This window comes from Meriones unguiculatus, chromosome 1 (genome assembly GCF_030254825.1).
Source record: "Meriones unguiculatus strain TT.TT164.6M chromosome 1, Bangor_MerUng_6.1, whole genome shotgun sequence".
In the NCBI taxonomy this organism is placed as follows: domain Eukaryota; kingdom Metazoa; phylum Chordata; class Mammalia; order Rodentia; family Muridae; genus Meriones; species Meriones unguiculatus.
The window spans coordinates 59424430-59450511 of NC_083349.1; the positions used below are offsets into that span (position 1 = coordinate 59424430).

The 26082-nt window shown below is 39.6% G+C and overlaps 1 protein-coding gene across 2 annotated transcripts in view; it reads left to right on the top strand.

Moving 5' to 3' along the window:
* Slf2 (SMC5-SMC6 complex localization factor 2) overlaps positions 1 to 26082 on the top strand; it is a 47647-nt gene that overhangs the window by 11694 nt on the left and 9871 nt on the right. Inside the window, exons 6-17 of one of the 2 annotated variants that reach the window (XM_021649693.2) lie at positions 277 to 347; positions 2156 to 2278; positions 3280 to 3447; positions 4472 to 4574; positions 10461 to 10536; positions 11844 to 11985; positions 18428 to 18530; positions 18949 to 19125; positions 20643 to 20740; positions 21873 to 21960; positions 23430 to 23561; positions 23895 to 23972. In XM_021649693.2, the coding sequence (XP_021505368.1) occupies positions 277 to 347; positions 2156 to 2278; positions 3280 to 3447; positions 4472 to 4574; positions 10461 to 10536; positions 11844 to 11985; positions 18428 to 18530; positions 18949 to 19125; positions 20643 to 20740; positions 21873 to 21960; positions 23430 to 23561; positions 23895 to 23972 (1359 nt within the window). The remainder of the gene's footprint in view (positions 1 to 276; positions 348 to 2155; positions 2279 to 3279; positions 3448 to 4471; positions 4575 to 10460; positions 10537 to 11843; positions 11986 to 18427; positions 18531 to 18948; positions 19126 to 20642; positions 20741 to 21872; positions 21961 to 23429; positions 23562 to 23894; positions 23973 to 26082) is intronic. The other variant, XM_021649703.2, reaches the window with a different exon arrangement.

A 26082-nucleotide genomic window follows, 5' to 3' on the forward strand; every position in this document is an offset into this window, starting at 1 on the left:
TCACCACAGAGCCCTTGGGTGTTTGTGTTCAGACTGAGGCTAGCAGGGTTTTTACAGGCAGTGCCTCTCCTCCTAATGGATGCTGAACTCAACTTGCCTGCAGTATAGACTACTAGATTTAAAGCATGATGATGGAATTTTCCTTTAAGAAGGGTGTTATCCAGACCGAGGTTACTGACAGGAAATAGTCATTAGTATTCTAAACAACTTAAAGTATCCCATGTCTTCTACTAAGAGAAGTTATGAAGTATTTTTTAAACTTTCTTTTTGTTTTAGGAATATGCTCACAGTGGAACTTACACAAATACCTTAGAGCGACTTGTAAAGGAGATGGAGGACACACAAAGGTTGGTTAAAACTATAATTTGTTAAATTTAAGAGACTGCTTTGCTTATGTGGTTTAACTCTTAATTTTACTTAGAATGGTAAGTTAGTTTATATGGGGCTGGGGATGTAGCTCAGTGATAAATTGATTGTCAAGCACTAACTTCAATCCCCAGCACCAAAAATTCCAAGGGAACTAGAAATTAACATACATTTTGTAGGAGTGCCATTATTACTGTTCTTTTGTCAACTGTTTTAAAAATAAGATGTGTTCTCTTGTTCATGCGACATTAAAAGATACAGGTTTTCACAAAATACTATAAATTACACTGTTAATATAAATTCCTTTTTGTTTGTTATAACAGTATCTTAACTGATGAAAAGCATGGGTAGAATCTACTTTTATTATTATGTGTGTGTGCATAGTTCATGCATGAGAATGCTAGTGTGTGTTTGCTGTAGCATGCATGTGAAGACCTGGGAACAGCCTTGGGTATCAATTCTTAGCTTCTATCATGTTTGAGGCAGGCTCCTCACTGATGTGTATGCTGGGCTAGCTGACCCATGAGCTTTACCAGGGAGTCTCCTGACTCTGCCTCCCATTTCCCTGTGTGAGCACTGGGATTGCAGACACTTGTGCTATGTATCCAATGCCCTTTATTTGGAAATAGGGCCTGTGTAGTCCTGGCTGGCCTCAAACTTACAAAAATTCACCTGCCTCTTCTCACTGGGTTTTGGGATTAAAGGTGTGCAGGTTCTGAAAATTCAAACTCAGGTTCTGATTCTTGTGCAGCAAGTGCTTTACTTGCTGAGCCCTCACTACAGTCCTACATTCTATTTTGAGTAGGTTAGGTCATTACACTAGCATCAGTAACTATCACCACCACCGCATCTCCAGAATGCTTTATCTTCTCAAACTGAAACGCCATGCTTATTCCCATTCTGCTTTTCCTTCCTGCTTCAGCAAACACCATTCTTGCTGTTCCTATGATGTTGGCTACGCTAGATATTTCATGTGAGATCATTTATTAGTTTCCTTATTAGATCTGGAGTATTATACTTAGAATAATATCTTCATTGTTTGTAGTGAAAGTAAGGTGTTTGGGTGTGCCATAGTAAGTGCTCAGAGTGTTAGGTGTGGTGATGATAATAATCATATGACCGTGATGAAAGCAAAAATCTAATTAACTTGTCAGGGTATTGATCTACAAAATGTCAGTGGGTATTAAAGATTAGAAAAGATAATAAAATTTGATCACTACCATTTTTATTTTTCTATTCTCTAGTTTAGATAGATCATTCTTAAATTTCCACCTGTAAAGAAATATTTAAAGGACTGGAGAGATGGCTCAGTGGTTAAGAGCACTGGTTGTTCTTCCAAAGGACCCATGTTTGATTCCCAGTACATACATGATGGCTCGCAATCATTTGTGACTCCAGTGCCAGGCAGGAACTCCAACGCTCTCTTCTGGCCTCTATGGGCAGTAGGCACAAGTGTATATGTAGGCAAAACACATACACATAAATTAAAATTCAAAAAAGTAGCATAATGCATTTCAGAAATATGATTTCTATATTCTAACAATTTGTTATATAACAGTACTTGGAAAGAGTACTTGTTGCAGCTTTTAGATAACAGCTAAAGTTGTCTGTTTTTTAAATAAATCGTAAGCCTGGCCTGGTGTGCACGCCTTTACTCCCAGCACTTGGAAGGCAGAGGCTGCTGAATCTCTGTTGCATTTGTGTCAGGCTGGTCTGTTTAGAGTCCCAGAACTATATAGACCTGTCTCAAAAATAAGTAAATGTGAATCATTTATTCTTTCAATTTCAGGCTAGATGAATTGCAGAAACAGTTACAGGAAGACATAAGACAGGGCCGTGGCATTAAATCTCCTATAAGATTTGGTGACCAGGACAGTACAGATGATGAGGATGGCCTCTTGGAAGAACACAGGTATCATCTTTTCACACTATGTATGATCTTCTAATCTTCTAGTACTGTTTTACCTTTTTTTTTTTTTTTTTTTTGGTTTATTTATTTATTAATTATATACAGTGTTCTGCCTGCAGGCAAGAAGAGGGCACCAGATCTCATTATAGATGATTGTGAGTCACCATATAGTTGCTGGGAACTGAACTCAGGACCCCTGGGAAAGCAGTCAGTGTTCTTAACCTCTGAGCCATCTCTCTAGCCCATGGTGTCTCAGAGGTTAAGAGCACTGGTGCTCTCCCAGAGGTCCTGAGTTCAGTTCCCAGCAACCACATGGTGACTCACAACTATCTAGATCTGGTGCCCTCTTCTGGCCCATGGGTGTATGTGCAAACGGAACATTGTATACATAATTAATAAATAAATTATTTATTTGTTTGTTTGTTTTTGAGAAAATCAAGAAACCTCTGAGCCATCTCTCCAGGCCGTATTTTACCATTTTTTTAAATTGAATTTTTACAGAACAGCTGGGCTATTGATAGCTGGCTGCTCAGTGACTGAGCTACACTTGCCCTTTGTTGAAAGGCAAACATTCAAACCAAGTTATGTTATGAGTCTTCACATTGAGAAACTCAGTTTCTACTTCAAGCAGTAAGGAGGACTTCAAAACACCCTCCCCACTTTTTCTTCGAGACAAGATTTCTCTGTGTAACAGCATTGGCTGTCCTGGAACTCACAGATGTCTACCCACCTCTACCTCTGGAGTGCTAGGATTAAAGTCATGTGCCACCATGCCTGGCTAAAACATTATTAAGTCAGTCTCCCAGTCTGAGACTAATACTGACTCTCTGATAGGTGGTAATGCCTGTAATCCCAGACCAGGCAGGACTATACAGAGAAACCCTGTCTCAGAAAACTCAAAACTCATGCACATACCCTCAGTGTTTGCTAAAGTGCCTTGATCTTTTAAATACAAAATTATTTATATTCTAACTCTTTGATATTCAATGATCTTTGTATTTCAGGGAATTTCTAAAAAAATTTTCAGTCACAATTGATGCTATTCCTGATCATCATCCAGGTGAAGAAATATTTAATTTCCTCAATTCTGGAAAAATTTTCAATCAGTATACCTTAGACTTAAGAGACTCTGGTTTTATCGGAGAAAGTGCTGTGGAAAAACTTATTCTCAAGTAAGTAAATCATAAACATTTGAATTTTTTCTGTATAAAAAGTTGTCCTAAGAGCTGGAGAAACGGCTCACTAGTAAAGAACCTCTTAAGTGCTCTTGCAAAGGACCCAGATCCAATTTTCAGCACCTTCATGGTGGCTGTAACTCCATTTCCAGGAAATCTTGACTTTCTTCTGACCTTTGTGGACACCAGACACTTAGGTGGTGCACACAAAAATAGCAAAATTACAGTTATAAAGTAGCTATGAAAATAATTTTATGGTTGGGGTCGCCTATCTATCTGTATGTAGAAATCTATATGTATATAGAAAGAGGATTTAGTAGGATGGCTTATAGGCTGTGGTCCAGCTAGTCCAACAATGGCTCTGTCTACAAAAGAAAGGTGCAAAAATCCGTGTTTGTTTTTTTGTTTGTTTTTGTTTTTGTTTTCCACTAGTAGTATCTTACTGCTTCACTGTGGTACAGGGCTAGCTCCCTGTTCTAAGTCCTAGAAAGCACATAGAGCCTGTGTTTGTGTTCTGCTTGTGGCTGATTGGATGAACTTCAGTCAGCAATGCACACAAAGCAAGTCACTTTCCAGCTAAAACTCAGAATTGAGGTAGCATTGAGAACAACAACAGATGCTGAGGTGGACAGCTCTTATATTATGCCCAATGCCTAGACTAGGATAACTTTTATCAGTGTGTGACATTTTGGGTCTGTAAAAACCAAATGGATTCTGGTACTGAGTTTTAGGAAGTTCATCCCTAAACTGACAGAAGCATATGTACTCACACTTGGTAGACTCTTGGACTCTGAGTACTACTACAAATGGACCTTTGTCCACAGAGGAGGGTAGAGCCCACAAAGGGAGTGAGCTGGGCCATCAGGTGAACTTTTATATATAAACTGTACAAACCTGTTCCATGTCAGTGTGGAATCTACCTCTATTGACTGAGGTTTGCTTTCTTGTTTCTGATTATTTCAAATGTGTTTGACTAGAAGTGATTTGTCGTGGATAACAATCATTGATTTTCTGTTTTCAGATCAGGAAAAACAGATCAGATTTTTTTGACAACACAAGGCTTTCTTACCTCTGCATACCACTACGTCCAGTGTCCTGTACCTGTGTTAAAGTGGCTGTTTCGGGTAAGAGAAGATTTGGGCTTATAGTGGGAACCTACCATATTTTCTACTCAATAAACTCCTAGGTTCTAGCAGGTTGGCTCAAGGTGAAGGTACTTGCCACCACACCTGACAGCCTGAATCCAATCCCCAGGCCTCATATGGTAGAAGAAAAGAACCACCTCAAGAACGTACTCTGGCCTCTACTTAGACCATGTACACACCCCATCCACACTAAATAAATTAATAAATGAAATTTGTCCCTTTTTTTTTTCCACTTTAAGCAGAAAAATATTCTACTGTATTAAATCCATGATTTCTGGGGGAATAAAATGAGGCAGGAAGAGCCAATGCTCTTTCTCGAGTTATAGGTGTATTTCCGTCCCGATAGTCCTTATTCATATATGTGTCTGCGTGGTTACTACATTTGAGTGCAGGTACCTTTGGAGGCCAGAAGTGTCCGATCCCTTGGAGCTGTCCTGACAGGTGACTGTGAGTCATCAGATATGAATGCTAGGAATCGAATTTCATTTCTCTGCTAGAGCAGTACAGGCTCTTATTCTGAACCTCTCATCCATGTCGGCAGCCCCCATATATTTATTTTTTTTTATGCAGACTCAAATGAGTGTTTCTCTTCCCTATTCATATTTAATACTTAAATTCATTTATACATCTTTTTTGTTTAAATGGTATTGATTTTATATACTACTTTGATGTTCCTCTAGATATGCTGGGCATGAATAAGGGTGTTCATTGCTCTTGACATATCAAGAATACAGTAATTAGGGTTTAATACAGTATATTTTGGCAGAGTTGGAAGCCATAGAGAGGGCTTTCAGTCTTGCATTGGTTGGGTTCACTGTTTACAATAATGTCCAGTTAAGTAGAATTGCTGTCCTTCCAAGAACAGGATTCGTGGCAAGATTTTTGTTTTGTGTGTTTGTTTTGTTCTCTGGCCATCCTAGAATTCTGTAGACAAGGCTGGCCTCAGACTCATCGATCTGCCTGCCTCTGCCTCCCAGGTGCTAGGATTATAGGTTTGCAGCAACACCCGGCTCATGTCAAGTCTTTCTGAGACTCCTGGAATGTTCTCTTTTAATAAAATTCTGTGAATAGAAAATAACAGGAGTAAACAGTATAAAACACTATGTGAAAGCTTGCCCTACAGGCAAGGGAGATGACTCAGTGTGTAAAATGCTTCCTGCACAAGCACAAGGGACCTAAGTTCAGATCCTAAAGACCTGTCTGTAAGCCAAGAGTGTTAACACATCCCTGCAACTCCAGAGCTGGAGCAGATATAGGAAAATCCTGGGGGGCTCGCTGGCCACCTATTATAACTGAATCAATAAGGTCAAGGTTCAGCAAGAAACCCTTTCTCAAAAAGTAAGAGGAAATGGCTATGCAAGATGGCTCACTGAGTAAGGATGCTTGCCTTCAAGCCTGGCAATCTGGATTCAGTCTCTAGAACCCATATGGTAGGAAACAGCAGACTCCAGAGGTTGTCCTCTGACCTTCACTGGCTTGCCATGGCATACCTGTGTTCTACTCCATCCCCAATAAGTAAATAAGGTCAGAGTGATATAGGAAGACTGCCAGTGTTGACCATTGCCTTATCAGGTGCCTTTGTTGATGAGTATGCTTTCATGTACATACACACAAAAGTCTTGCCCTAGAAATTCCATCTCCTTTTAAAGACAGTCTTCTTATATACCCCTTAGTGGCCTAGAACTCACTATGTAGACCAGGCTTTAAAGATCTGCCAACCTGTTATTGGATGGCCTGGGAAGGATGACTCACAGTCAAGAGCACTGGCTGCTTTTGCAGAGGGCCTAGGTATTACTAGTGTCAGAAAACTCAATTACTGGGCTGGAGAGATAGCTCAGAGGTTAAGAACACTGGCTGTTCTTCCAAACAAAGGTCCTGAGTTCAATTCCTAGCAACCACATGGTGGCTTATAACCATCAATAGTGAAATCTGGTGCCCTCTTTTGTCATGCAGTCATACATGCAGACAGAATACTGTATAAATAATTAAATCTTTAAAAATAAAATAATAAAACTCAGTTATATATTGTCTTAGTGCTCTTTTTGCTGTGAAAAGATACCATGATCACAGGCACTCATATAAAGTAAAACATTTAATTGGAGCAGGCTTACAGTTCAGAGGTTTAGTCCCTTATGGTGTTGAGTACGGCAGCGTGCAGGCAGACACGGTGCTGGAGAGGTAGCTGAGAGCTCTTCATCTAGACTGCCAGGCAGCAGGAAGAGAATGACACTGACAGTGGGCCTGGTTGGAGCTTTGAGTGCTGAGTTAAAGGCGTGCACCACACACCCAGCTTGGGTTGTTTGTTTTGTTTTTTTATCATGCATGTCCAAATGTAGTAGACCAGGAAGAGTTTATTATTACTTTTAAGTTTTATTTCTGTTTGTTTGTTTGTTTTAATTTCAGAAAGAAATAATTTGTTGTATAACATTCAAGTTATAAAAGCCAGGCTAAACTAATTCCAAATCCTAACTTTCAGCTGCTATTGAAAACTATAGTCAATAATTTCTAGGTAACTTTTGCCTGGCAAGCATGAATCCCTATATTCGATCCCCAGCCTTGAATTAATTGAACGTAGTACCACATGTCTGTAATCTGTGTTCAATCCTCAGAATAATGTACATTGAGCATAGGGGCATTCGTCTGTAATCCCTGACTTGAAAGTAGAGGCAAAGGGTCAGGATTTCAAGGTTGTCCTCAGATACAGAGTAAGTTTGCAGCCAACCTTAACTCTCTGAAACATTATCTCAAAACAAACAAAATGACTATGAGCCAGATCTGATGGCATACATCTGTGATCTCAGCTACACACAGGGTAAGCAGAAGGGTCCTAAGTTCAAGGCCAACCTGAGTAATTCACTAAAAATGAATATGGCCTGGCAATGCAGTTTAGAGTACTTTCCTAGCATACACAGTTTCTATCCTAGGTTCCATCCCCAATACTGCAAAGGAAAAAAAAATACTATGTAAGTAAGCATAAATGGAACATATCTATGTGCTATATATATTATTTATTCTAATAACAAACAATTGAGCATTTTCTCTCAGTATATAACTGTGATTCTTTTTAATGGCCTTGTAGTATTCCTTTGTTTTTTCTGTGCTGCGATTTGTTTAAATCTATGATTTGTTTATTTCTATGAAATCAACACATGCTCAACCTAAAAGTCACCTCAACAAAGACATACATTGTGTAAACCTTGTCCCATATGTCTTTGGATGTCACCTTCTCCTGATAGCAAACATTGCAAAGACATTTTAAAAGTAGAGTGTTTTTTAAATTGGTTTAAGGTGTGTGCCTAGCTGGGCATAATTTGGTATTCCTTATATTTTAGTTTTAGATTTATTATGGCTACAGTCTATGGTTCTGAGTAGAAGAGGCTAGCACTTGAAGTAGTGTGTGTTCTTCTGTGAACATATTTTTACAGTTGGGCTTTTTGTTGTTTTACATTTATTATCCACCTTCTAGGAGTTGGTTCTCTCCTTCCGCCATATGGGTTCCAGAGATTGAACTCAGGTCCTGAGATCTAGCAGCTGTTCAGAGCCTTCTAGTTATGCCCTTGTGGATTTTCTGAGACAAGAGTTTAACTACATAGCCTAAGCTGCTTTCAGACTCCTCATCTTTCTGAGCCACCATGCTCACAGCTTGGGTTATTTGTCTCTGCATCTAAATTCTTATATCTTGTTAAAAGATTGACTAGATCAGTGGTTCTCAACCAGTCGGTTGTACCCCCCCTTGGGGGTCAAACAGCCCTTTCACAGGGGTCACCTAAGATCATCTGCTTATCAGATCTTTACCCTACAATTCATAACATTAGCAAAATTATAGCTGTGAAGTAGCAACAAAAGTAATTTTATGATTGGGGAAGTTAAAGGGTCAAAACATTAGGAAGATTGGAAACCACTGGACTAGATAAAAATGCAATGATTTCATCTTAGTGATAGATTTTAGATAAGACTACTTGCATAGCCTGATAGTTAGAATAAAGGGGCAAAAGGTACCTTGGCAGTTTGGAGTCACAGAGTCACACCAACCAACAGATCTGGCACAAAAGGTTTTTTGGAGGGCAGCGCCATCTTGGAGTGAGGACATAAGAGACAGACAGACAGACAGACACTTGATATATAGAGTATATATCACTTTGTATATTGTTAGTGGAAATGCACAGCACCTGGCATCGGCAGATAATGACATAAGCTCCTGCTGCTGAGTTGCTGAAAGGCAGGCTAGAGGAGAGCCAAATATTTACAAAACTAAAAAATACCGATTGTCCTTTCTTTGGGGTGGGGGGTAGGAAAGGATGGGGGAGCATGTTGAGACAAGGTTTCTTTGTGTAGTCCTGGCTGTCCTGGAACTCATGCTGGCCTTGAACTCTAGAGATCCACCTGCCTCCGCCTCCTAAAGTGCACCACCACCCAGCTGTCCTGCTCTTGAAGGCAGCTAATATCTAGTTACTGCTCATCTTGTGTCTCTGTTGACATCTTTTTAATGGTACCTTCCCTGGGCCTGGGGAGATAGTGGGCTTTCATTAGGATAGTTGGAGCCAGAAGACATGAGACTGTCTCAAAAATATGAGTGAATACTGTTTCATGAGTGTAGGCGCAGTGTGACCGACCAACTGTACTGCTCCTGTGCATTCTTTACTGTATTGAGATCCCCTAAAACTAGGAGCCGAGATTAAACCTTCATTCTTTAAAAGACAATTGGAGAGTGCCACCTATAAACATAGGCTTAGGAGATGGAAACAGGAGGATCAAGAGTTAAGTTCAATTTTATACATAGCTAGTTTGAGTCCTGCTCCCTTCATGCTCCCAGATTCAAGTCCCCTACTGTAATTTAAAATGTATGGGTTTATTATTTATTTATAACTTCAATTATAATTTGTGTTTGATTTTTCTGTGTGTGTGCTTAAATGTAAAGGCCAGGGGTAAACCTCGTTGTTCATTTTGCCCTGGACTTGTTGCATAGGCTAAGCTTTGGGAAGCCTGGCAGCGCACTAGAGAAGGAGCAGCAGGAAGAGAGTGACACTGGGCCTAGCTTGAGCTTCTGAAGCCTCAAAGTCCACCCAACAGTTTACACTTTCTCCAACAAGGCCACACTTCCTAATAGTGCCCCTCTCTGTGGGCCTATGGGGGCCATTTTCATTTAAATCACCACATCAAGCAAGCCTCAGGAACTTACCTCTTGGTCTTACTAGCATACATGCAGGCCAAACACTAATCCACATAAAAATAACAAATAAAACATAAAAACAACAAATGCATACCAACATACTTGATTATATTTGTATTTTGAGATGAGGTCTCACTAACCCTAAGTGGCCTGGAACCCTCTGTACACCAGACTGGCTTCAAATTCTGAAGACATCTGCCTGCCTCTGTCTTCCAAGTTCTGGGATTAAAGTTGTACACTAACACACTCCACCACACCCAGCCATTCTTGGAGGTTTTTATGAGTACTGAGGATTGAACTCAAATTCTCACACTTGTTTACTAACACTGTAATAACTAAGTCATCTTTAAGTGTTCCTTCATGTTTAGTTTTGAGTGGTGCTAGAACACAGAAAAGTAGCTTTTTCTAATTTCTAGTGTTACTTAACCTAATTACAACTAGCCTGTTAGAATGGAAAGAGATCTGACGCCTCTTAGGGGCTTTTATTTTTGTGTAAAGTGAAGTGTACATGAAACCATTTTGGAAGTGAGCATCATTGCTTTTCATGGGCTGGAATCGGAGTCACAATCTTCATGTCTTAGCCTCCTAAGGAGCTAAGATGAAGAACATTCTCCATATCACTAAACAGTACAGACCTAGCAAATACCAGACTCATGTGCTCTTTTAATACGTTATTATTTATCTGTTTTTGACAGATGATGTCGGTTCACACAAATTGTATTGTGTCAGTACAGATTTTAAGTACATTGATGGAAATAACGATTAAAAATGGTGAGTACATAATTTGTTTTGTAGCATGTGCTGTTGTTTATTACATGATCTCTTTGATAGTGCTTAATGTTAGAGTTGTGTCTTTGCTGGTACTGAGGATTAAATATGATCTTAACAGATAACAACCTTTAATGCTTAACACATGGGGGCTGGGGAAATGGCGCAGTAGTTAAGAGCACTGGCTATTCCTGCAGAGGACCCAGGTGTCAATTCCCAGCACCCACATGGCAGCACACAATTGTGTGTAACTCTAGGTCCAGGGCATCCATGGCACCAGGTGTCCATATGGAGCACATATCTGTGCATGCAGGCAAAATACCCATACACATAAAATAAGATAAATCTTTTTTAAAAATTTAACACATGGGTTCAGTAGAAATAGTTGAAAACTTATTGATGTGTTAAATCACCCAATTATATAATTACTGTTGTGTAGGCTTAGTTGTTGTTTGACACAGTCTTATGTAGCTCAGGCTATCTTCATGCTAGCCTTTGTAACCTGTCACCCTTCTAAGTGCTAAGATTACAAGTGTACACCACTGAGCTCATTTTTAACTGATTTTAATTGGCTTATGGATGGAAAGTATTATTGTGTTAATATTTGCAGATAGCACATTAAGGCAGGTTAAAGTGTGAGTGTTGCTTTCTCACCTTTGAAGGCCCCCCTTTTCCATTTATTTATTATTTATGCAGTATTCTGCCTGCATGTGTGCTTGTATGCCAGAAAAGGGCACCAGATCTCATTATAGATATTTGAGTCACCACGTGGTTGCTGGAACTTGAACTTAGGACCTTTGGAAGAACAGCCAGTCCTCTTAACCTCTGAGCCATCTCTCCAGCCCCTGAAAGCCCTTTTCATACAAGAAGCATTATGGTTTAGCCAATCACTTGAGGGATAAAGACAATGAGGTCACTGAAGGTGATAAAGTCTTCCAGTGTTAATGGTAATTAGGAATTTAACCAGTGTTGTGTCCACTCATTTCAAAACATGTTACTACCTTATGACTTAGACTCTTTGATGGATCACTCAGATATTTTTCTTTGTATTATTTTCTTCACACAGTCCAATAAGTTATACTTTCTATGATCTGTAGCTTAACTATAGTGCTAACGTCACTACCAGCTGTTATTTCTGTAAAATCATTGTGATAAAAGCCAAGTATGGTGGCATATGCTTATAATCCCAGCATAGCTTGCATAGTGAGAATCTTGTCTAAGGAAGGAAGAAAGATGATAATAATCTTCATAGTGCAGTGTGGCTTTGTGCATGAGTGGTTTGAATTAAAATAATTTCTTGTGTTAACCAGATACTTTCAGTGACTCACCAGTTTGGCCCTGGATCCCATCATTGTCTGACATAGCAGCTGTGTTTTTCAACATGGGCGTTGGTTTTGGATCTTTGTTTCCTCTGGAGACTCTTCAGCCAGACTTTAATGAAGACGGTCTAATGTAAGTTTTCTCCACATTGCAAATACCAGAAAGATCTTTTTAGGTCTTTTGTTTTATTTTGTTTTGGTTGTTTTGTTTTGTTTTTGGCTTTTTTTGTTTGTTGTATGATTTTTGAGACAATGTCTTGCTCTGTAGCCCTACCTAGCCTAGAACTTGTCTGTGTAAAACAGGCTGGCCTTGAACGAACAGGTATCCATCTGCCTCTTCCGTGGAAGTGCTGATATTAGAGGTGTGTGCCACCAAACTGGACTCAAAAAGAAGATTTTGTGTTGTTTTTGTGTTTATGTTTCAAGACAGGGTTTCTCTGTGTAGCCCTGGCTGTCCTGGAACTCTATAGACCAGGTTGACCTCAAACCCAGGCATCTACTTGTCTCTACTTCCCAAGTGCTGCCATCAAAGGTGTGCTCTGCCACACCCTCCTCAAAAATATTTTGAATGGTATCCTTTCATTGTCACTATGATTGATTTAATCAATTCAGTATTCAGGATTCATTCTTGACTTAAGAAATTCAAAGCTAATATCAGTTTTGAAATACTTACATTCTTAATATCTGTCCTAGTCTAAAAGTTGTCATCATGTTTAATGGGGAAATAATAGAAACATTCCTATACAAAGTGTTAAAGTCTTCTCATTGTTATTTAACATCGTTTTGTTAGACCAGCAAGATGGCTCATTAGGTAAAAGTACTTTCCATGCAAGCCTGAAAACCTCACCCCCACAGATGACCTTCACATGGGAGAAGTAACTTGACTCCCAAAAGGTGCCCTCTGTTCTCTCTACCAGAGCCTTTGCACATACATCCAAACTCAGACACCATCCACCCACCCACATATCCGACCCTACTCTCAACAATTTTACTTCATTATTTGGGGGTTTTTTGGTATTTAGTTTTTCAAGACAGGGTTTCTCTGTGTATCCTTGGCTGTCCTGGACTCACTTTGTAGACCAGGCTGGCCAAAGCTCAGAGATCTGCCTGCCTCTGCTGGGATTACAAGTGTGTACCACTATGCCCTGCTAAACTTAATTAAAAAAAAAAAATGTTATGCAGACATTTATTGGGCAAAGCAGTTAGATGGGGGGAGCATAAAAATTGGAAAGAGCTTGGTAAAAAAAAAAAATTTGATAAGCAATTCAGTTTAAAGGGCTAAGAATCGACTGAGAGACTATGACAAATAGATTTGGTATATATACCAGGGTGTAAAATTTGTAAAGAGAAGACAATAACTTTCAAGTATCTGATCAGCAGCTAGTTAGTAGTATGTGAAAAGAAGGGAATTTAGTGACAGTGGGGGGGGGACTTAACTAAAAAAAAAAAAAAAAAAAGAACTTAGCTTAAACCTAACTAGAAATGTGTGTATATAAATTACTAAAGACAGATGCTGAATGAAAAGCCTATTGTACATTTCCAACATGGAACTCCGGCATAAGTATTCAGATTCACGGCTGAATGTCAGCAGGGTTTGAGGATTGGATGGATTTGGACCATCCAAATATAGCTGATTTGAAATTCACAAAAATCATAAATATGAGACAAAACTGGCCTCAGCAGATTTTTTAATGGTAAAGTCTAAAAAAATCCCTAAAACACATCGGTGCTTAGTGTCAGAAGAGGGCTGTTGAGTACCTGGTGTTCTCCAATGTCTGAAAAGCTCAGTAGCCCTTTACAGGGAAAATGGACTCAGACCTCAGAATGAAAGATCACAGATTTCAACATACATAGTGAAAATACAGAAGTAATTGAAGAAACTGGCAGGACTGTCTTAAAATTCCAGAATAGGAAAAGATGGTTTTGTGTAAAGTAAGCCCTCCATGAAAGGAAATACAAATTTGATTGCATTTTTAAAGTCTTGATGACAAAAGTTATTATAAGCAATATCAAAGAAAAACTTCAAAATGGAGGGGAAGAAAATATATGGGAGAGGAGCGCAAGTGAGAACAAGAGCATGGCCTGGGCACAGGCAAGGGCTTGATTTCAAGTAAGAAAGATAAACATCAGCTAACTACAAAATGGGCAAAAGAATGAACTGATAGCAGAAAAAGAAGTAAAAGCAGTTCTTAAATTACAAGCACACATTTGTCTTGGCTCAAAAGAAAAATGCAAGTTATTATAACATGCTGTGTCCAAAGCCAAATTCATTTCTAGTTCTCTTTTCATCAAAACTGGACTCCTTTTACTTAGGTGCACTTCATATCAAAAAAAAATGTTAGATAGCAAAATTCTAGATATGCTTTAATAATTTAAATAGAAACTGTGCCTTTCTAGCCCATTGAAAAAAATCCCCTTGTATTATTGAATGATTTGTTTGTGTTTGAAGCAGCATCTCTGGCTGTCTTGAATTTGAATAGATCCTCCTGCCTCTGCCTCCATTGTTATGAGATTGCAGTTTTGTGCCACCACACCAAGCCGACTCAGTACCTCTTTCTACCACCCCACTACTACCCACCTAGACAAGGTTTCTGTAGATCCTGGTTAGCCTGGAACTCGCTGTATAGGCCAGTTGCCTTGAATACAAGATTTGCCTGTCTCTGCCTCTGCCATCACCACACTTAGCCAACTACCCATTTAAAATTACCTCATACTTCTGAGTGATAGAAACAACAGGCTAGAGAAGTTTTTGGCAGTTAAGAGTTTGTAATCCTCTTATAAAGGATCCAAAGCACCTATGTTCGTTAATTCTCAGTTCCCTTTAACTCCAGCTCTAGAGGATCCAATGTCTCTCATCCCTGTGATGTACCTACACAGGGATACACTCATACACACAGTGTACAATAAATGCATATATAAACACTTAAAATGCCAACTTTTTTTTTTTTTTAAGACAGGGTTTCTCCGTGTTTGGCTGTCGTAGACTTGCTTTGTAGACCAGGCTGTCCTTGAACACACAGTAATTCATCTGCCTTTGCCTCCCAGACTGCTAGGATTATAGAATGTGCCACCACACCCAGCTCAACCACATTATTTTTAATGAACTCAATAGTGTATAGTAATTTTGTATGTTGTATACAATGGATTTAAGTTTTTAATTGATTGTAGTAAGAATGTACAATAGTGGGGTTGAATAAATAATTGCATTAATACAAAAATGTGAATATTTAGCAGTATAATTTGGAGGGGTTTCTGGAGATCTGGGTTCGTAGTTAGGAGCACTTGCTGCTCTTCCAGAGGACCTAAGTTGGGTTTTCAAGGCTTGTGTCAGACTTTTCACAACTCCCTTAATTCCAACTTCACAAGACCCAGCACCCTCTCTTGGACTCCGTAGACACTGCGCCCGCATGTTCACAAACATGCAGAGATACACATATGCACATAAGTAAAAATTAAGTAGCCTCTTAAATTATAATCTTGATTATTTGACTGGTTCTGTAACTAGACAGTGGTTCATAAAGGTCAGGGAAGATGGAGGTGGGTAAATAAGCATGCAGTGTGGTACAGAGCAGGCATGATGCTCAGAGAGGAGGATCAAAGGTCGCCTCTTCTCCTCCCCTCCCCCTTTCCTCCCCTCCTCTCCCTCTTTCCCCCTCCTCCCTTCCTTTAAGACAGAACTGGCTGTCTTGGAACTCTGTTTTTGAAATAGGCTCACTCTGTAGTCCAGGCTGGCCTTGAACTCACAGAAGCCTACCTCTACCTCCCAAGTGCTGAGATTAAAGGTGTGCGCCACCACCACCCAGCTTTTTTCTTCTTTTGAAGTGAGCATGGTGCCTCGTGTTTGTGATCCCAGCATATGAGAGGGTGAAGCATGAGGACCACCACAAAGAAGAGACAGTCGTGGGCTCCGTAGGTCCAGGCCAGCCTGGACTGCAGAAGAAGACTATCTCAAAACTAAACAATGCTCCAAAGCCCAGAGAAGCTCACAGATAGAGGGCAGAGAGTGGGAGAGCTGGAGGTTGGGAAGGAAAGCTATGAAATGCTCTTCTCGATGTCATGTGGCTGTTGTATAAATTTGGTGGTTATCTGCACAAGACTTAATGAGGACCTGTCCATCCTCTCTTTGCATCATCTTACTCTTGCTGACACTGCTTACAGCCTTGCCCAAGAAGTAAACCCGCTCACAAACACTCGTGCAAGTAGCCCTCATTAAAGGTTATGGGACACAAAAGAAAAAGAAATTCCTTACATGTGGGTGTGGAAGGGTCTTCAAGGTACATTGCTGATGGGGGAAAAAGGAAGTTAGAGAATAGTACCTAGTATGCTACTGTTTGTAGTAAAGTAGGTGCAGAGGGGCATTAGGAAAGGCTGAAAATACTCTATTCTGACACCAGATATATGGGTTTTCCACCTAAACATCAAAATATGGGGTTTTAGAGTGTGTTTTTTTGTTTTTGTTTATGTTTATGTTTTTTTGCTTTCACGCGTATGTGTGTGTTTCTCTATAAGTGAATGCCACATGGGTACAGTGCCCACAGAGGCCAGAATAGGGTCTCTGTTCCTTTGGAGCTGAGGTTAGGTTGTGAGCCACCTGTCAGTTCTTTACACTCTTAACCACCAAGCCATCTCTCCAGTCCAACTTAAGACTTCTTATAGAACTTTCATTACACAAGGATGGTGGGTGGAAATGTTGGCCATTTGATGGTCAATTTGATCTCTAGACTGCTGGGCAGAACTTCATTTCTAACCCTTTAATCACAGGTTAGCTTCCTGTTGTCCATATAAGTCACCTTATCTGAATAAAAGTTTCAGTAGCACTTGCTGGGACCTGGTAACAAAGACCAAAAGCATGCTGTCAAAGCACAGGGTCCTATGTTCATACTTGACTTTTATATGTAAGGTGCTGACTGAAGGAAGGTGTTGTTGAAAATAAAATGGGTGTTGGGCTAAATAATGTTTATTATTAGCCCTGTGATTATCACAGTGGTATTATTTAATCTGCTATAACAAGTAATAAATCTGTCAGATACTTGTTAGATTTTACAGCTGCCTTATTTACCTTGGGCTGGGCAGATATTTCACTTACAGTGTCTCAGTAACCTAACCATCCACTTCCCAGCCCCCATCCAGTGCCATCTGCCTTATTCATTCCTATCTGGGCTACCTTTCATCCGTAATCCCAAAATACTTGCTTATATTTTTCATCTGGGCCTTTCCACGCCATTCTTGGGGTCCTTTCTCCCAGCCCACATGGCTCATTCTCTACGCTAACCCATCCTGTGTCCTTCTTCCTTCTTCCTCTTCTCTTCCTCTCTGTCTGTTTCCCATGATTCACCTGAACCCAAAACCCTGAACGTTAACCGCACCTACCCTATTCTGCCCTGCCCAGGTTTAGACCTTTTAATCAACCAACCAGGAATAATGTCTTAGACAGGCTTACACAACAAGAATAGGGCAGTAACCAGATCTGGATGCCAGTAATTAGCATCAAAATACAAGCATCAGTCCAACCTCCAACAGGAATGACTGAAGCCAGTACTAGACCTGGGAAGAGGGAACAAGTGGCTAAAAGAGCCAGTTAGGAGGGTAGATTGTTTTGTTTTGTTTGCCTAGTGAGTACTGTTGGTTGGATGGTGGTGGTGGTTGTTTTAAGTAAAAAAATATATATGTTAAATGCAGAATCTGCAGAGATTGATCAGTGGTTAAGAGCACAGACCTGAGTTTGGTTTGCTGTAATATATAATTGTAGCTCCAGTAGTTTCTATGCCCTCTTCTGGTCTCAATTAGCATTGCAGTTGTATGCACAAACCCACATACACATATATAATTAAAAATAAAATAGCCAAGTTGTGTGTCTCCTTTTCTTCTTCAGCCTTTACTAAATTCAAATGCTTAGAATTGGCATGTGTGCACACTCTGGTGCGGGTATTCTGTGTATAGTGCATACACATAAGTGTGCCTGTACTACTCCTCTGTGCATTTACATCCAGAGGCCAGAGCAGGAAGTTGAGTATCGTCATCCATGACTTCCCACCCTATTGCCTTGGGGCAGAGTCTTCCTACTCAGCCAGAAGTGTACCCTTCAACTAGGCTGGCTAGTGAGCTATTGGGGTATACCTATTTCCATCTCTCAGTGCTGGAATTTTAGACACAGCCGTGCCTGGATCTTTACATGGTTGTTGGAGATTCAAACTCAGGTCATCATGCTTACATGACACTGAGCTGTCTCCTTGGTCTCTATATTTATATTAACTTGGCAGTTTCCTTGGGTCACTCATAGGGCTTATCATAATAAGTTCATTATTGTTCTATTCACCCTATCTTATGTAGCTTTCTGACAGAGCATTAAGGAAAATAGCCATTTCAAATGAAAACTAAGCTGGTACAGTAGCATGCACCTGTAACTCCAGCTTCTCAGGAGGCCAAGGCAGGGAGAGTATAAGTTTAGGGCTTGCCTGGGCAGCATAGTCACACCCTGACTTAGTGTAGCTCATCAGGTTCCTACACTAAGTATTTTACACTTGATTCTTTACTGCTTTCTCAATGATTTACATGCTTTATTTTCTTCTCAATAGTTCTGAAACACAGAAAACACTGGGGGGAAGAGGAAGTGAAGACTCATCTTGTAATCCTGTTTTTTCAACTCTTCCTGAAACCAACATTTTAAATGTGGTTAAGGTAGGAAAGGCTATCTCTGTAGCAAAAGTCAGCACTCGTTTTTATGTTTAATTAAAACTCTGCCGGCTTCTTACCAAGTGAAATGCCTTGGCAGTTATCTTTCTGTTATAAATGCATTTCTGTGTCTTTTACTTTTGTTTTTAGTAAAACAAAAGGAAACCAGAATTTTATCATTAAAAGTGTGACAGTATAATTTAGTGACCTGGAAGTAATTGCAGTATGAAAACATTTTAGTTGCTAAATCCAATCAATAATACCAAAAATGGAGAGGAAAATATTTATCCTTTCATTCTATTTGTGTTGCATTTCTTGCCTTTTATAGACAAACTTGTTACCTGTGTGGTCCTTTTTTTGAATCTTTATCCAGAATATAATACAACTCTTAAGGTAATTGTTTTTCTTTGTGCATTTCTGGCAGTTCCTAGGCTTGTGTACATCTATACATCCAGAAGGTTACCAAGATCGAGAAATAATGTTGCTGATTGTAATGCTGTTTAAAATGAGTTTGGAAAAAGAGCTGAAACAGATTCCACTAGTAGACTTTCAAAGCCTCCTGATAAATCTCATGAAAAACATCAGAGATTGGAACACAAAGGTAATGTTTCTTAAAATTTAGCTTCTGCAGTCAAGGATGGTGGCACAGTACCTGCAATCTTGCATTAAGAGTAAAGGCAGGGAGAAAAAAGAGAGGAAAGGCAGGAAGTTGAAGAGCTAATATTGCTCATCTGCAGCTGCGTGGTGGCTACAAACAAAGCCCTACGTGTTAGGGTCTTAGAACCCAGTGCTCCACACATATTCAGAATTCAAGGGTTCTAAGCTCAGTTAAAAAGCTTAACAAAGATGAGGAGGGTACTGTTTTCTGGAACTCTGTTATTTAAATTAGTAACTGACTTTTTTTCTAAAAGCAGCTGGGTTTTCTTTCTTTTTGTGTGTATTTTGTTTCATTTTGTTTTTCTAGCCATGCTGTCTCTGCGCAGCCCTGGCTGTTTTGGAACTTGCTCTGTAGGCCAGGCTGGCCTTGAACTCAAAGAGATCCCCCTGCTTCTGCCTCCCAAGTGCTGGGATTAAAGGTGTGCACCACCACCACAACCTGTCGTGTCTTTATAACATTTTACTGGGGACTTATTATGTCTCAGCATCTCTAGGTTCTAACAGCACAATACCTTTGCCCTCATTGAGCTGTCATCATTCATGCAGTTCAAGGATGAGCAAAGGAATGCAGATGTGGTAACACTTCAGGTTGTAATTAAGTGTTGCAGATGAAGATAAAGGGTGACGACCAGGTGGCAAGTCTAGCACAGCAGGGCTGCAGTGATGTCATCAGAGGCCTTTAATGGAAGGCCTTTCTGGATTGACCTCTGAGCATAAATGTCCTACCTGCAACCAGTATTGAGCTGAACTTAAATAGCCATGTGGAAGCTGAACATGGGTAATTTTATTAGACCTTTTTATTGTTAATTTTCAACAATTTGGGGGGAAAGTTTTTAAACATAACACTGGAACACAGAAGACTATAATAAACTCCTGAGTAACTGTCACTGATCTCTATAAATTATCAGGACATGATCCATCTTGTTTGATAATACCCCATCTTTACTTCTTCTGTTCATTGGTTTATTTTGAAGCAGCTGTTGGTTTTTAATAATTACAAAATAAACAGCTGGAGAGCAAGAGACATAGTTCAGTGCATGCGTACTTGCCTAGCAATTACAAAGCTGGGCTCCATTGCCAGGAGAAAATAAAAACAAAATACTGTAATAGGATCCAAGAGTGTAAGAATTTTCAAGTCATTAATATATATACATACGATTTTGTGTATATGTTGTTAGAAACTGGTATTAGAATACTTTAGTCTTTCAAGAAAGACCACCAAATAAAGATAAGGCATAGCAATAGCATGAAAGCAGCATGAAGTGCTAGTATAATGTGACCATTCTATGGTACTTTAAGAAAACACAGAATTTGTTGTATGTACATTTTAGTGGTTTCTAAATGACACGTGTTAAAAAAAAATCATAGTTCTATTTTAGTGAGTTCCATCAAGGTAAGAAGTTATGTAGATCTGATTCTGCTATTATGGGCTATTTTGTTTTGTTTTGTTTTCTTTTTCAGGTTCATGAGCTCTGTCTGGGCATAAATGAACTCTCCAGTCATCCCCACAACCTTCTGTGGTTGGTACAGCTAGTCCCTAACTGGACATCTCGTGGAAGGTATTGAAAAGTGAGATAAGCATCAAGCTGTTTTATAATGCTGACACTAGTTAAATGCTTTTACAACTCTTTATTTTGAGATAGGGTCTTAGTATGTAACCCAGGCTGGCCTCAGTTCACAGTCTTCCTGCCTCAGCCTCTCCTGGGTGTTCATTTACAGGCCTATGCCACCATGCCCAACTTGGGACTTCTGTTTCTGTCCAATTTTTTGAATTTTTTTTTTTTTTTAGTGAGGGGAAAGGTGTAGAAATCCTGATTATGTTGCTTAATTCACATCGTGATTATTCTTGTTTTTTTATTTTTATATATTAGTCAATCTAGAGCAGTGGTTCTCAGCCTAATGGCTGCAACCCTCTCTTACAGCCCCTAGTGTTGTGCTGACCCCCAGCCATTATGTTTTTTGCTTGCTATTTCATAATTATAATTTTGTTACTATTATGAATTATAAAGTAAACATCTTAGATACAGGATTATCTGATACACCACTCCTGTGGAAGGATTGTTCAACCCTCAAAGGGGTTGTGATCCATAGGTTGAGAACTGCTGGTATAGAGGATCTAACGTAAAAATGAATTCACTTTTTTTATTCTTTAGTAAGATTATTCCAAATAGGTTGGTTTTCTGTCAGTAAGTTAACAAGATCAATGACAAGAGATTCTTATTTTAGTGAGCTTTAGGCAGTTTCTTTGTTGTTGTTGCTGCTGCTGTTTGATGGGGGAAACTGGGGAGGGTGTTAAGACAGAGTGTCTCTGTGTAGTCCTGGCTGTCCTGGAACTCTCTGTAGACCAGGCTGGCCTCAGTCTTCGGAGATCCATCTGCCTCTTTCTCCTGAGTGCTGGGATTAAGAACAAACACGACCATACTTGGCTTTCTTTTTACTTTTTCTTGAAATAAGTTCTTAGTAGCTCAGTCAGAGTCTGGACTCAGCCTGTGGTATTGGATGCTGTTGAAGTCCTGATCTTCCTGCTGAGCACTAGGATTATAGGCATGCCCATACCAGGGCATAGGGCATTCTGGGTAACAGTTGGTTCTTAGACAGCCTGAGAGACTAAGACTTCTTTGGGATCGTTTACTTGCCTATCAAGCAGAATTGTTTAAACACATTATAAATGCTTTTCATTTCTAATTTCAGACAGCTGAGGCAGCGCCTCAGTCTGGTGATTATTTCAAAGCTTTTGGATGAAAAACATGAAGATATTCCTAATGTCAATAATCTTCAGGTATAAATACACTTTTGTTTCTAATAAATTGGAGGGGTTAATGAGATGGAAGGAAATAAATTTATGAATTCTAAATCAGAAGTCCTGGTTAGCTAGATATGGTGGATATGGTGGTACTTGGGAGGCTGAAGCAGGCAGATCTCTGTGAGTTTAAGGCCAGCCTGGGCTACAGAGTGAGTCCAGGATAGCCAATGCTCTTGTTACACAGAGAAACCCTGTCTTGGAAAACCAAAAAAAGACAAACAAAAGTCCTGATTAAATTCAGCTTTTAAGCATGATACTGTTAATGTTATCTTTTGCATTACACCTAATAAAATATCTGTAAAAATGGAAATGGTATAGTTTCTACCCTATAGGAAGGACAGTTATAGTTAGATGAATCAATCTGTAAATAAGCTATTGAGAAAATCATAATGTGCTGTTAAGAGCTATGATGTTAAGAATTTATTCAATTTCAGTAATCCTGTGTAATCTCAGGATTAGAAATTGCAGAACTGTTAACCATATCTTATAATAGCTGTTTTAATATAGTGGTCTTTAAGATCATAGAGCTTAATGTGGTTTACCTCCACTTCTTGTTCAGTAGATATATATGAATATGAGTGAGAAGATCTTACAGGAGTTCTATAACCACTGTGGGTTCTGACAACTTTGCAAACAATGATAGCACTGATAGAGCTGCCCTTGTTTGGATCTGAAAAGTCACAAAACTTTGGTTGTTCCTATATAGTTGTTTGAATTGTAATTCTCTATAAGGTGCTAGGTTATGACCTGGGGATAACTGAAAAATGAGACTGTACTCTGGAAGACATACAGTGAGCCAATGTGTAAGAATGTGCACAAGATGCTGTGGGAAAGAACTGACCCCACCCTAATCAAGGGAAGTGGTTTTGATTATAGATATGTGGCACCATTCCTGAGCCACTAGGATAATTAAAAGCCCTCACTTCATTCAGCAGTAGCCACCAGTGGATCCAGGATAGGATTTCTGCTGTTGGTCTTACTAATGTCTGTCTTATCTATTACCTTTTCCTTTTATACATATAGAAAAGAGAACCACATGAAAGGGTAACCATCAGGCTTACTGGTCAATATCATCCAGACCAGACCTCCTACTCACTAATAGCCTTGTCAGCCTTGAACTCCCAGTGATCCTCCTGCTTCAGCCTCAAGTGTTGGGATTGTAAGCATGAGCCACCACATTGGATAGATAGTGCTTCTTTTTAGAATTCAATGACCTCTGTTATATCATTTGATCTTGTTCTAAGCATTTATCCTAAATTATAAATACTAAATCTTAGCATAAAATACCTTAAGCATTTGAGGACTTTGAAGTTTAAAAAAAAAAAAAAGTTATCACAGAACTATCAAACCAGGAAAAGGAGCCAGAATGAGAGTGGGACAGTGGAATTAGCTCAAGAAAGAGCACTACACTGCTTAGAATTGACCAGTCTCTCTTCTCTTGATAGATCTCAGTCCTACATCGCTATCTAGTGCAGATGAAACCTTCTGATTTGTTGAAGAAAATGGTCTTGAAGAAAAAGGCTGAACAACCAAATGAAACTATTGATGACAGTCTTCATTTAGAACTTGAAAAGCAGGTATCCAGCGCTAGAGCTCAGAGAATAAATACATAGGGGCACATAGTAAACTGTGTCTTAGAATTTATTGCTGTCTCAAAGTCCCTGAGAGTAGAGTTGAGTGCTGGGGTGAGGGAATAGTTGTTAGCAATGGAAGGGTTCTTCTATGGCCTGTACTAAGGAGGCAATTGTAATGTAGTACAAAGAAATCACAGAGTCTGCTTGTAAGTGCATGGCTTCCTCTCAAACTAAGTTAAAGCCTGTCTTTCCTGGGCTGCTTTGCTAATCGGTAGACTGGGGTGTTATTTATGCTAGCTTTTTCATGGGTAGTAATTTTCTTCATCTCTCTAACAGGCATATTACCTGACCTACATTCTTCTTCATTTAGTTGGGGAAGTTAGTTGTTCTCATTCTTTTTCTTCTGGACAACGGGTAGGTAATATTTAGTGTTATTATAAATAGGTGTTTCCATTGGTGGAATGAATGAGCATGTGTGTTAGAAGAAAACTCAAAAGGAATCAAAGTGTGCTCTGGAAGATGGGGAATCAGCACCCTGCAACAATATCATAGTGACTAGAATTATCTCTCAACAGTTTTCTTGGAGTAGCTCTTAATGACCATAACCTGGCAATAGTATAATATATTCATAAGATACCAGGGTCACCAAATGGACTAGCTGTTAGCTAGTTTCTTCCCACTTTCTTCCTTTGAACTTCTATTCAATTTTATTTTTCTTCAGAAAAACTAAAATACCTTTAAAAATACTTACTTAGAGGAACCAGGGATATAGCTTAGTGGCATAAAGGTGCTTGCTGCCAGATAGGACAAAATTAGCTCAATCCCCAGGCCTCACATAGTGGAAGGGGAGAGCCAGCCTACGAATTGTCTCTGGTTGCCACACGTACACCATGGCATTTGTACATACATACAAAATTAATTTTTAAATGTGATTTAGAAATGTTTGCCTTCCCAGTTAAACTACTGATAAGTCAATCTACTTCATGTATGCATTTCTGAATAATATCTCTATATTAAGAATTCTATTTTTTAAGGCTCGCATAGTAATGCGTACCTTTAATGCTAGCGCTGTTAATCCCAAGAACTGGATTAAAAACATGTGCCGCCAAGCCAAGTATTGTGCTTTATGACAGACCCTCTATAGCCCAGGCTGGTCTCCAGTTCCTGATAGAGCTGAAAGTGACCTTGAACTTCTGTTCTTCCTTCTACCTCCCAAATGCTGGGATTAAAGGCATGCACCACCTCTCTAGACAAGAAAACTCCTTGGACAAAATAAAGTTGATTCTCTCATTAAAAATAGCTAATGCTAATTGTCTAAACTGGCTCATGCCTGTACTCTCAGAATTCTGTAGGCTAAGAAAGGAGTATTGCCATGAGTTTGTCTCATAACTTTGCTACTGTTTGTATCGTCACATAAATACCTGATATGTGATCCCCAGAGGAGTTTCGACCCACAGGTTGAGAACAGCTGCTGTAGAGTCAGGTCTTTTCTCAGAGATAGACCAAAACCAAAAAGAATCCTACAAAACCAGGTCTGGTTGTTTGTGGTTTTGCTTCTGTTTAATCCCACCAGAGACAGGTGCATCCCTATGAGTTTGAGCCTATTCCACTTACTGAATTCCAAGCCAGCTGAAGGACCCTGTTTTTTTTTTTTTTTTTTTTTTTAAAAAAAAGGAACATAGGCCTGTAATCCCATTTGCTCAGGAAGCTAAGGCAGGTAATGACAAATTCAAGGTCCACCTGGACAACTTAGTGGGAAGAAGGCTGGGCGTGTAGCTCAGTGGTAAAGCACTCTACCTTGTCAAGATACATGATCAGTCTCAAGTATTGCTGGGTGACAGGAGACCAGGCCGTATATTCTGGGGAATAGGTAAGAGGTTTGCTTGCACCTGAGGTTTCAAGGCCAGTGTGAATAATACTGCCAGACTACCTCAGAAAACTAGAATTTTAAAATGCAGTTACAAAGCATAAGAGAGGGGCTGGAGAAGTAGCTCAGAGGTTACGAGTGCAACCACATGGTGGCTCACAACCATCTATAATGAAATCTGGTGTTCTCTTCTGGAATGCAGGTATAACAGTGTAAATAAGTCTTTAAAAAAACAAAAAAAGAGACTAGCAAGGTGTTTTAGCAGGTAGAGTGCTTGCTAGGCAAGCCTAATACTGTGAGTTCACGCCCCAGCATCTATGGAAAGGGAAGAGAGGACCAACTCTACAAAGTTGTCTTCTGACCCCTGCAGCCAAGGATATTTAGAGAATAATAAGTTTTGGTGTTTTTGTTTTATTTTCTTTAGCTTTATTCTCATGTCTGTGTATGTGCCTTCAAGCAGGTATACACACGTGAGTACAGGTGACCTTGAAGGCCAAAACGCCCCACATCCTGTGGGGCTACAGCTACTGGTGGTTGTGAATTACCTAATGTGGATTGTAGGAACCAAAATCTACTGAAAGATCAACAAAGGGCAGGGAGGCAGGTATTTTTTTAAAGTAAGAGCTAAGAGTAATGTCATACGCCTGTAATTGCAGC